General features: G+C 33.8%; 1 protein-coding gene across 1 annotated transcript; it reads right to left on the bottom strand.

Moving 5' to 3' along the window:
• Positions 1–5158: 5158 nt before the first annotated feature.
• On the bottom strand, positions 5159–5347 carry Smp_200750 (uncharacterized protein; the record flags this gene model as incomplete). The annotated part of the gene is made up of 1 exon (XM_018793593.1): positions 5159–5347. One exon carries the CDS (start codon positions 5345–5347, stop codon positions 5159–5161), a length of 189 nt encoding a protein of 62 aa, XP_018648090.1.
• Positions 5348–13111: the final 7764 nt, after the last annotated feature.

The following is a 13111-nucleotide window of genomic DNA, read 5'->3' as shown; positions in this document are numbered from 1 at the left end:
TAGATAATATCATTATCAAAACTGAACTAATCCTCACAACAAACAATGCTGATAATGTTTTAAACTTAGATGCATATAAAATTGCTCAAAAAATCAATAATGTTTACTTTAAAACATGAAAACTGTTTATTTAGTAACACAATTTTATTAATTTATAAAAAGCTCCCATTTATTCAACTTATGTGTTAAATTAAAAATAATGACTGGTTCATTATACGTTTCAAAACGCCAGCCAATATTTACTTGAGTTTTATATTTTTATTATTTGAATGAAAGCAGGAAACGATATTTGCATATCAGTAATATCTAGTGAGTAAATACACATATAAGTAGTGAGTAGCTTTAATGTTTACTCTTTGGGACAATTCTCGATTATGAAAGACATCAGCAAAGGAGCAAAAAACAACCATATTATCGTCCAGAGCAAATTTATAAAAATACTTATTCAAAACTACATATGTGCTTGACACTACAAATTTCAGATCTCCATAGTCTATGATTACATCAAATTACTGAATTCGAATTCATGAGGATATTAATGATTTCATTTGTGAGTTTTGTGTAGTTTTTATGCAAATTTTATTTTGAATATTTGATGGAGTCCAGCTTTATAATGTAATTCTTAGAAGGCTCCACCTTGTCATAAATTGATTACAGTTGGAAATATAAGCCAGTAATTTATTACTTATTTGCTTAAATATCTCACGTTTAATAAGAATCTTAAAGATACTAGGTTTGATCTCATATAAAATTGTAAACTGTTTTTAATGCGGAGTAACAAACAATAATGAAAAACAATTCAACAATTCATATTTACTAACTTTCCTTCTAATGCAATTTACTGATAAAATTCATCTTTAGTTTAAACAAAAATTCTTATTCAACCACTTAAGTATCTATTGGAAAAATTATATCTTCTTTCCTTATTTTCTTGTTTGTAAATTAATCAATTAAAATAACTACATTCGAGAGCGTTCCGATGGAAGAACTGTTCTTTATTGAAAATTATCGGTCTCATTGAATTAAATCTGTAGTTAAACAATAAAAAGACCTTTAAGTGTGTTAAGAAATCATACAATATATCCAATGCATTGTGGTTATTTATATGCAAGTTATTATCTATAAACTCTTATTGGTTAAGTTCAGATACCACCATCTACAGTAACTTCTCAGCTAATCTGAATCATCTTGGAAGTCTCCTTTTGACTAGTTTAACAGTGTGTACGTCTGCCTGTAAGGCTTTTAAATTACGGAGGGTAAATATTGTAACAAAAATGCATTTGGTCGAGATATACTTAAGATTCAATACTGAAACAGTAATACTGTAATCTGATATTATTTTGTTTTTAACTTTCATCATAATAAATCATAGTTTATCATTCTATCAACCTCAATGGACACATGTGTATCTTAAACACTACCTTCATGTGAATGTTTTAGCGTACTTTAATTACGGTCAACAGAACATTGCGAGATATGCGTTTCGTTCTGTTAGAGTTTCATCAGCAGGATTTACTTGAGAATGTTGAAACTATTAGAAACAGGGAACTTTTGTTTAATTATATATATTTTCTTTTAGACGAGTGATCACAAATACCATTTAGAGTTAATGATTGATGTTAGAAACGTTTGTCATCATTTTGCTTAAAATGATGTTCTATTTTCAATGTCTTTATATGATGAAATATTTCAAATGTAATTCGTCCGTGTTTTAAAAAAATGATATCATGTTTATAAGTAGTGATTTGGGACTGCAAAGTCTCTCGTTAGACAAAAATATCATATTGTTTTGATAAATCTATCAGTAGCATATAGTGTACACATTTATTTATAATCTATACTATATGAAATGGTTTAATTTAAACAAAAATTCTAACTGATACCAAAACTGACAGAGTTACCTGTAACACTATTCCTAGGTACATGTTTATTGAAAATTTCAAATGGTAAGTAAATAAATATCATCATATATCAAACAGACGTTTATAGACACCTGCTGTTTCTATTCTATTTTCTATAAATCAAAAGTACTTCTTTCACCTAAAAAAGTACTTAGAGATTAGGAAGCATCAAAGTGTTCATTGTTTACGTGCTTACTTCGTATTAAACTTGCTTACAGAATGATTTGAAACTGTATACATATAAAATTTATTTACGTTTTTTATATTTATTCTATCATAATCTGCTAAGAAGATTTGAAGTGACTTTTTATATCTCAATGGAATAACAGAAAAAGCTGTTCTTAAGTAATCGATAAATTTACCATAGGTTATTAAGTACTAACACATGATTAGGCGAAATTTGACAGTGTAATAAATAATGAACTAGTTTAGCCCATTTACTTGATATTATTTTCGTAGTATACACTGAATAAATCTTGTAATACAGTGAGGATAATTAATAATACTTCTACCAATACTAAAAACAATAATGAAGCTAACGGATGGATGAGCTTAATAGATTGACAGATGAAAAATTTAGGCATTCCGTAGGTTATAATAACCGATCGAGATATTTTCAAAGTGAATATTTTATTTGATTATATAATCCATGAATGGATGAGTGGTTTTGTATTTGCGTGTTAGCGTAAGCCAAGCTGAAATTCAGTAGTTGTAAGATTTGAAGACATACATATCAATTTCACATATTTTCGTATTACTGCATTCACTAACCACAGCATTGAAATAAATACTTTCAAACTAATTTAATATGTAACAATTAGTTAAGAATAAAAGAGAGAAATAGGTACTGTGTTGTTTTGAAATTTCTCTTCAGATACTTGAACACTTCGTTGATTTGATAATAAATCATCAAACATAATGATTATATCTATTTAGGACTCCTTTATAACTGACAAGTTAGTCTGATTTGTGTTGTGAGAAAATATTGTAAACTATCAGAAATAATGAACAATCTAATAAATATTTTCCATTAGAACAAACGTATGCATTTTAAATAATAATATTCTAACACTGTACCATTCGAACCAAATTTCTGGTCTATCAGTTGATTTAGTTGGTTTGAATAAATTTGCAATGATAAATATTGGTGGTATAATAAGTCATAAACAAAATGGAATCTTGGAAAAAATCAAAGAAGGAAAGCATACGGAAAATAAAAATCAAGAACTTTTATTCATACTAACGGTATGAATAAAGGTGAATACTAAATGTATCTATCCTGGTGAGATCAAAACGTTGGACTTAAATGTGATTACGTCCTAATACACTATTTTGTCTGTTGACAGAAAGAAAGTTATCGTAAACATTACCATGAAAAAGTCTCAGAAGATTGTAGTTGTCATTGTTTCAAGTGAAACTAGGTCATCAGTGTACTTCATCTAATAAGAACTAAAGAGTCAGTCGATCCTTACTAAATCAAGCAAAGAAAATGTTGCATTTTGGAGCTTATTCATTGAAAACGTTTATGGAAGCGTGCAAAAAGAACAGCTGTATTAAACGGCTCACAACGTCATCAGCTTTGACAATAGTGAGCCATAGGACTTCACTCAATAGCTTCCGAGTAAGGAGACTCCTTCTAGACAACAACTGTAATAAACGCCGTAACAGGAAAACTTCAATAATGGTTTCGAATCATGTAGTCAACTTAAAAAGTAGGTTATGAATACTGTCGCAGAAAATGTTGAATATCAAGGTATATATTCAATACATGTAAGATTAGGTCATAAACCAGCTTATTTTCCTTGAGTTCGCTGTTCTAACTCCTCATTTATGTCTCGGATGGTTGTGAAAGCTAATATTGCAGACACCATACTAGTCTAAGTTGTTTGTCTTCGGTAGTCGCGAGCTTATTACGGTCAAGATCGGTCGAATGCTTTCTTATTTTCTAATGTTATTTATTATCGCTTGTACAGCCATCAGGTTTTGTGGTAGCTCCTGTTGATTTGGTGAGCTCAGGACAAAAACAGCTCGAAAAATTAGAATTACTATACATCAAAAAAACATCTAGTTACCAGTACTATAGACCAGTCAGAAACCCAGACTAATCTTAGTCTTTTTGATTTGATATTATGTAAAAACTAATTTCAACTTTATTTTCCGGTTGGACTGACAAACTGCGGCAAATAGACCGAAATATCAAATAACTTTAATGAACTTTTTAAGTTTAGATAATAAAACCCTTCACCTTTTTGAAAACGAACGTTATTCATTAGCACAATATTATTTATCAGTGTATAACATACATTAAAACTAAACTGTTGGAATATTTTATTCATAGGTAGCTGAAGGTAGTTGACAAGAAACTCTTGGACCTACGTTTCATCCTAGTTGACACTTGTCAGCAAAATGTACCTACCGTAATCTAGAAGCAGATTATTAACCTTATTAAACTACATTGATATCATTCAGTTTCATAATCTAAGACGTTACTACTATGCATTACGGGCAGTTGATGGTCCGTGATGACTACCTTTAATCAGCTTAAATTTCTAATTAGTGCACAAGATTCAGAGTTATTAAGACTAATGAGCACATTTCAACTTGATCGGTAGAATTCGACTACCACTAAGGACTGGATAAATTTGACATTGATCATTCACTACTCAGTGAACAACCAATGTACTTCGCAATACATTTATATTAGAAGATACATTTGTTTCGAAAGAATTCTCTCATTTATTTGATATTCATTTAATTTCATAAATTACGAGTGTATTAATTTCAAACGGAACATGTTGATGTCATGTCTGATACAACGAAAACAGAAATTAATACTTTTTGGTTAGGAAATCCAATTAAGTTGTTCTGAAAATAATACATCATATGAATAGATATAAAGAAACCCAATCTCATAAAATTTGAATAAAATTTTATATAACTAACTTACCAACATATTGTCTCACTCCAATTACAGCTATAAAAATAATCAACAATCCACCAGTAAATTGATAGTTTAATTGATCCACAAAATCAACTCCATCTCCTCCATATGGAGTTTCAAATACTTTACCAATTCGTAATACAGTATCCGGATTCATATGATGAATAGATTAAATTATATAAGATTAAGTTAACATGACATTCGTAAAGAAACTATTCATACACCTGATCAATAGTACCTGTTTATACATAAATGAAGTTTTAAAGGTTATAAATGAATGAAAATAATATCCTTGAATTTTTTCTGTTTTTTCCCCTTATATAATAGTAATACTAATGATTCTAAAAAGGTGGTCCAATAATTTCCATACTCCTAAGTTTTTGTTGTTTTCTTTGTTCAAATTGTATAATGAAATAAACAGTTGATGATGATAATATAAATGAAAATTTATGAAACATTTCAATTCTAAATAAAACAGACTACTAATATATACATAATAGTACATAATAGTAATATCGTCAATAATGAATAATCCTTCTTTATTTATTTTTTTGTTTTTGATAAACTATGCACTGGAAGAATAAAAATTTAATTTTTTAAAAAAAAACAAAAAAAACAGAAAAATTATTTATTTGATTTAATATATAAATATGAAATTAGATAAACCTTAGTCCTTAGAATTCATTTTTTTTAAAACAATAAGTAGTTGGTTTCTCTCCTTTTTCATAAAATGAAGTTTCAAAGGGTGAAATAATCAAATGAATAAATGAAATAAACAGATGATGGAGAAGATTTATAGCTCGAGTGGGAAATAAACAGATATGTAAATGTATCAGTATTCATTCTGTTTTGTTTTAAAAGATCAATTTGGAATAAATATAGATCTTATTTTGTTCTATTACAAGACTATTTCAATCAATGAGCAAACATTCAGTATGTAAATACGTTGTAACGAGTTATTCTGATAAGGACTTTATTTATTATGTAAGCATATATGCATATACATATATATGTATTTATTCAATGAATTGTCCCAGATGATAAATGCTTAGAAGTTGAGTAGTATAGAAATTTCTTCTTTTATTATATACATAGATATATTTACATATAAATAATCATTATCTAAGGAATTCATAGGTAAACATATTTATATTAGTAATTCAAATGATACACAAATATGTGCATATTGATGTGGATACAATTCTTTAATTAAGATTAATGAACAGTGATATTATTCTACACGTTTAGAATGAATTTTTTTCTGTTGTTGTTGCTAAGTATACCAATTTAATAGGTTACACACTGTGTTATCGGTGCAGAATGTTTCATAGTAGAATTTCATATAGATATATATACATATGCATTGACAGCATTGTCAACGACAACCAGAATAAGAAGAAGAGAAGAAAGAAAGAAGAGTACAATTAGGAAGAAAAGACAAACAATATAAAAAGTAAGGGTAGGTGGGATGAATAGAAGGATGAAGTGAAAACATATAGTTAACCACCAATATTAGATTAACCAATCAATTAACTAAAACTAGCTTATAATTTACTAGCAAATAAAAATCAGTGCATATCGACAAACTGGAAAACACCTTTGGGAATAGAAAAAAAATAAAATTAACCGCACAGTATCACCTTTTACTGACCGATAACTTTTACTGTAATGTGTATGAGAGAGAGAGAGAGAGGAAATAAAAGAGAAACACAGAGAATGAGAGAATGAAAGAAATTTTAGTCTGTTTATCTTCAATCCTATAAATTTAACTATTTGTTTCACATAAACACACAACTGTAATTCCTTTGAATACTATACTATTCCTATGTGTCCCTCTTCAGGTTCATATATAAATATGACGTCACATGATCGAAGACTGACAGACACAAAATGTATAGATAGTTACAATTGGTAGCCTGTTATACAACAGTACGAACAAATTGTACTAGTACACATAAATCTGTTTATTTGACTACTAATATTGTATTTAAACAAGTCACTATTTATACATGTACATTTAGTAAACCCTGGAAGCAGTTTCCTAGTTTTATTTTCTAGATATTATCCCAGTAACAAAGTGTACACAATACCAAATGAATTTAGAGTGTTATATTGTTTCACTATAATAGCATTCAATTTGACAAATGTAAAGTTATTAAAAAGTAAGAAAGATTGAGAGCAAATAGTACTATACCAATTGTTCATTTCTTTTTTATGACACACAATTATTAAAATACAGCAAACTATCAAATTTTTCAGTACATCATTTATGTCATGATAAATCAACAGAAATATAATACATTACTGAAAATTATTCAAAAAAATAAGTTTTCGACTGTTTTCAAAGGTTAAATAAAAGATTTCCTAATAAAGGGTGAAGATTGTAGATTATGAATTAAAACAAATTAAAATTGAGACGGTAAATATTGAACAAGTTTTAAAACATAGAAGAGATTATTGAAGTCACAAACCGATCTAGGTTAGATTACTCTTGAAAACCAGATGTGTGTATCTATGATCTCATGAGAAAGAATCAACTCAACCACCTTCGGTCTCGCTCGCGAATGCTTATCATTTAGACTACTGAGTCAGCATCGAATGGTGTACAAGCCTAACTTCAACAATGAGCAACCACCTTTCATTGTCTTCAGTGAGTATCTGCCTCCTACCAAACACGGCTGAACCCCACTGATCACAAACCGTGATTTCAACGAAACTCGACGATCTCCACAACTCCATACTGGAAATTATTATGTGCTCACTTGTGACTAGCTTTGAGAAGAACGTTCCAGAGTTCTAGTAAGAAGTCATGACCAGTAGGGCTGATTCATGTCTGGGGTGAGGCAGTTACCCACCAAAGAGAATTGAAGATGGTCGCTCGTTATCGTAGATTGATTGAAGTTAGGCTTGAATACCATTAGATGCTGACTCAGTAGCCTGGATGATGAGCATCGCGAGTGAGACCGAAGGCGGTTGACTCGATTCCTTCTCTTGGGATCATAGGTGCGCACATCTGTGTAGTCTCACACAAGGACGAATTGGTCGTTCAGTACTTTCGGGTTTTCAGTAGTTATCTGACTTAAACTGGTTCGTGATTTTAATGAAATTCAACAATCTCCATACCCCGTTATTGACGATATAAGAAGTTAGTTAAAATTCAAAATTTGCATCATTTTATGTTGAATCTATTTCATTTATATATTTTGTTCATTAAAGAATCTCGTGTCTTGGGATACACTCTTCCTACAAATTAGAGGCTAGTGTGAAAATTTTATCCAATACTAACAGTTTTTTGTAAATGATCTTCTGTTCGACATGATATTGTTAAGAAAGTCTACTGAAAAACTAAGAAAGATGAGGCTAAAATTATACGCATGAAAATCAGATTTGCACCATTGGGAGTGCTAGAAAATTCTGTATTAATTGGAACAACTGAATGATCCAAAAAATTAAAACTAACCATGATTCAAATTAGTCATAGTCAATTTGGAAAGAGATTTCATTTTCTTTTCATAAACATCATTATTTAAAAATAAAGTACGAAATAAATATTTATTTACGGTTTTGTGGAGAATATTTGAAGTACGTTTACGTCACGGATTCCTGGTAACTGAGTAGCCACTGGTAATCAAACAGTACTTAATTTATTGCGCGCTATTTAAAAGGACAGTGGTATTGTTTCTCGTTGAGTTAAATTCACTGTTTTGATCGTAAATTACGTATCAAAACTACTGTTTACACTTTAATTGAATTTATTTCAGTTAACATGACATTGTATTTGTATGTTTTTATCCTGCTTTTGTGTATTTACTGCATCAAAGCATTCTTGGTCGACTGCGGCTTGTTTATTTGATTAAGGTTGTGATTTGTCTTACATATCTACCTTGCCTATCATTTTGCTTCATTCTAAGATGGTCGGCTCTGCACACAAGTGTGGACAGCCATATTGATTATTCCCCGTGGAAGAAGGGATGCAATGTGACGAATGTAAGAAGTGGTTTCACAAAATGTGCACCCGCTTAAGCCCTGCTGCCTATAAAAGGTGCTCGAAACCCAATTCTCATTGGCTCTGTATGTTTTGTTGCTCAAGCAAGACATTACTCATTCAGGAAGCCATTAGCCTTCTAGCGTTAGCTAAAAAGGTCGACGTAGGCCGTGCCGGCAACATGGATACTGATAACGAAGATTGTATCAGTGTCGTAAATGCTGCCATGGCAGGTACCAGACACCCAATTTTGCAACACGAAGCAAAAATTTCTACTCCGATACAACCAATGAAAGACATGCCGTTAAGTACTGTGGGACAAGTTGCTTTAGCAGAGACTGATGACCCGGCTAGAATCACTATCGTCCAGAGTAGTTCCAATCTGGATGCTGAGACTAGTGGGAAATGGATTACGCGGAAACGTAAAAGAGACAGAAAAATACCCAAAGAAAGCGCGCGTATAGTCAATAAGTCTTCGTTGGACTCACGTCCTGCGCATCAGGCAACTCCGCTCAAGTCCAAATGTAAGAAAATATTTAGTACTGTTGTGGATGGGAACAGTTTAACTTCATCAAATGTTGTTGTGAGTCACTCGCTCGACCCACATGACACTGTTATAAAGAAAGCTAACAGTAAGAAGCCGGTAGCTAACCGGCAGGATCTGACATCACGGTCGAAGGCTGTGAACACGACTTTTAAGGAAGTTAAACAGGTCCCTAGTGTAATCATCTGGAACTTGGAAGAATCGAAAGACACCGATCCCGCTAAGAGACATGCCCACGACCTGCAGTTAGTGGGATCTCTCATCAGAAATATACTGCCCGATGAGGTCCCAGGGGTACATATCTCGAAAGTCATCAGACTCGGTAAATATGTTGGAGGCGAAACCCAACAGAGAAGGATCCTTAAATTAGTACTCGGTAATTTTGAGGAAAGGGACGTAGTACTAAATAACGCACGCAAAACTCGTGACTCAAACATTCGTATTCAATCTGACTGGCCACTTGAGGATCGGATCAAGTGGGAGAATGCCCTAAGAGAGTTAAAAACTCGAAAGCTAAACGGTGAAGCGAACCTTACGATTAAGGGTTTTCCGGTAGTCAGGTCTTGGAAGCCAATGCTTCCGAGACCTGTATGGGTAGAACGTATGTCTCCAAAAACACCTTAAATGTGTGTTACACGAATGCCCGTAGTCTTCGGAATAAGATGTCTGAGCTAAGTTTGATGGTAGACGAATTAAATCCGGATATAATTGTTGTCACCGAAACTTGGCTCACTGTAGATATAGACTGTTCTCCAGTCATTTCAGGCTACATCTGTATCAGAAGTGATAGAGTTAGAAGTCGCAAGGGAGGAGGCATAATATTATATGTTAGGGACCACTTCCGCATAAACTCGATCATATTGGAGGCGCATGTAAGTGGTACGTGTGAGGTAGTATGTTGTACAATTAGGTCTAGAAACGGGTTAGTGACGATAGGAGGAATATATCGTAGTCCGTGTTGTTTCACTGACGACTTTATCCTAAGACACGTCTGTTCTTGGAGTAAAGCAGAATGTTGTCTCATCGTTGGAGACTTCAATGCACCCCATATAAACTGGATAGAGCTCACAGCTCCAGGTGGGGGTTTCGATAGCGTCCTTCTGTCATCAATTATTCAATGTGCGCTTGTACAATGTATCGTTAAGCCGACGCATATAGACTTGGAACATAATCCGTCATTGATAGACCTTGTCCTCACACACCACTGTGAAGATATCGTCGACATTCAACACCTTCCCCCACTGGTGAATAGTGACCATGTCGTACTTTCCTTTAAGTTCCGGATACATGGTATAGAATTTGCATCTGCTCCACCCCGTCCTAATATCTGGAGAGCTAATATTCCGGCAATCAGGGACTATGTTATCTCGACTGACTGGTCGGTCGATGCTGATGGATCGATTGATGATGCATGGAATAGGTTTAAGTCTACGTTCGAATCCGTAACTCAACCGTTTATCCCATGGTCAGCACGTAAGTTATCATATTGCCCTCCATGGATTAATAAGGAAACCCGGAAGCTGTTGAAGCGTAGGAAACACTTCTGGGACTTATTCTTGTCAACAGGTCAGGCATCATTTAAGTGCGAATATAAAAAAATCCGGAATATATGTAAAAAGACCATAGCTAAATCCCGCACGGCTTACGAACGACAGTTGGCATACGATAGCCGTACCTGTCCGAAGCGACTGTTTTCGTACGTTAAAAGGCGGACGAAACGTAGTGATGATATCCCCTCATTACTGTTAAGCTTTATTGGCTGAATTTGATCTAGCGAAAGCGGAGACATTTGCTAACTATTTCAGTGAAGTCTACTCTACGTGTAGTGTTACAACTACTTGTCCCGTTGACAATGAGATACCAGCCATAGGACCTTTACACGTGACAGAGGATATTGTTCTTCCTTTGATAACTAACCTAAAACCTTGTAAGATACCGGGCCCCGATGGGTTACACCCACGTTTGCTGTCATCGCTTGCGGACATTATCTCAAGACCGCTCACGATGCTCTTCAACATGTCCCTTTCACAGGCTCAACTACCTAGAGACTGGAAAGACGCCATAGTTAGTCCTATATTTAAGGATGGTCAGAGACGGATCGTATCTAATTACCGGCCTGTTAGCGTGACCAGTATAGTAGTTAAGTTACTTGAAAAATTAATTCGGGCTAAGCTACTGAGTCACATAGATTCGTACAATCTGTTAACTCCCGAGCAACATGGGTTTCGTAACAAGCATTCATGCTTGACTAACTTACTCATTGCGAGAGAGGATTGGACAGCTGCCCTAGACAACGGCCTGTCTGTCGACGTGATATTCATAGATTTTAGCAAAGCGTTTGATAAGGTTTCACACTTAGGTCTTATACAAAAGCTCTCGAGCTTTGGAATAACAGGTGCTATACAGGAATGGATAGGAAGCTTCTTATGTGACCGCAGACAGAGAGTGAGAGTCAATGGAACTCTATCCGAATGGAAACCGGTCAAAAGTGATGTACCCCAAGGCACCATCTTGGGCCCTTTACTTTTCCTTCTGTATATTAATGAACTACCTTTATTACTTAAGTCGTCGACGTTATTGTTTGCGGATGATGTTAAAATCTGGAGAACAATAAGAAATGAGACTGATCGTTGTTATCTGCAAGCAGATTTGGACGAATTAGTTAGGTGGGCTCATGATTGGGGCCTGGAAGTTAATTCCAGGAAGAGCGTGTTCATGCACATCGGGCACGATATTAGTTACCATTATACTATTAATGGTACATCTCTGCCACGCGTTCAAGAGCACAAAGACTTAGGAGTAATTATAAGTCACGACTTGAAAACTACTACGCACTGCAATGCGGTTGCTTCCAAAGGCTATCGCGCGCTATGGTCGCTTCGTAGAGTATTTAAATGCTTCGACGAGGATATGTTTCGAATTTTATATCCCACCTATGTAAGGCCACACTTAGAATACTGTATCCAAGCAGCTAGCCCTTGTCTGATAAAGGATACTAAATCGCTTGAGCGTGTCCAGTGTGTAGAGACAAAATTAGTGAAGGGTCTTTCTAAACTCCCTTACGATGAGCGTTTAAAACGTCTAAACCTTTTCCCCTTATCTTATCGTAGGACACGAGGTGACCTTATACTGGCATTTCGTATCTTTAATTATGATCTGGGTGTTAATATGTCTTATCTTTTTGCTCCCTCCAGCACTAATAATCTCCGAGGTCATAGCAAGAAGGTTCTGAAACCGCGATCTAATAAACTAAAGGTGGGGTCCCGTTTTTCTCATCGAGTGGTCAATGACTGGAACGCTTTACCAGAACAAGTGGTATCAGCACCATCAGTGAACATTTTCAAAAAGAAGCTGGACCTTCGCTGGAAGGAAATCTGTCAGGATTAACACAGGTTCATCAACCTACTATCCTTATTACTGAAGACTGAAGCTATTTTATCCTAGTGTGAAAGTAGTCAATGGTGAGCATTCACAACCGTAACATGATTTATAACCTTCAAATATCTAATATCTTTCCATTACAAAATGTAATAATTCATAAGGAAGCCGATAAAAACTTAACTATTAATGTACATGAAAACTATGTTTTAGTGTTAATTTCATCACATGATGAGATCAGCCTAGTGACCAATCAACAATATGTTTTTGATAGACTGAGTGTACACCCAACGAAGTACTTTTTTAATTTACTTAACTCACACTTTAACCCAGTTAAAAGCCGATACCATAAATTGTTAACT

The sequence above is a fragment of the Schistosoma mansoni genome, chromosome 1, assembly GCF_000237925.1.
Source record: "Schistosoma mansoni strain Puerto Rico chromosome 1, complete genome".
Classification (NCBI taxonomy): Eukaryota; Metazoa; Platyhelminthes; class Trematoda; order Strigeidida; family Schistosomatidae; genus Schistosoma; species Schistosoma mansoni.
This window is presented reverse-complemented; position numbering and strand designations above follow the sequence as displayed.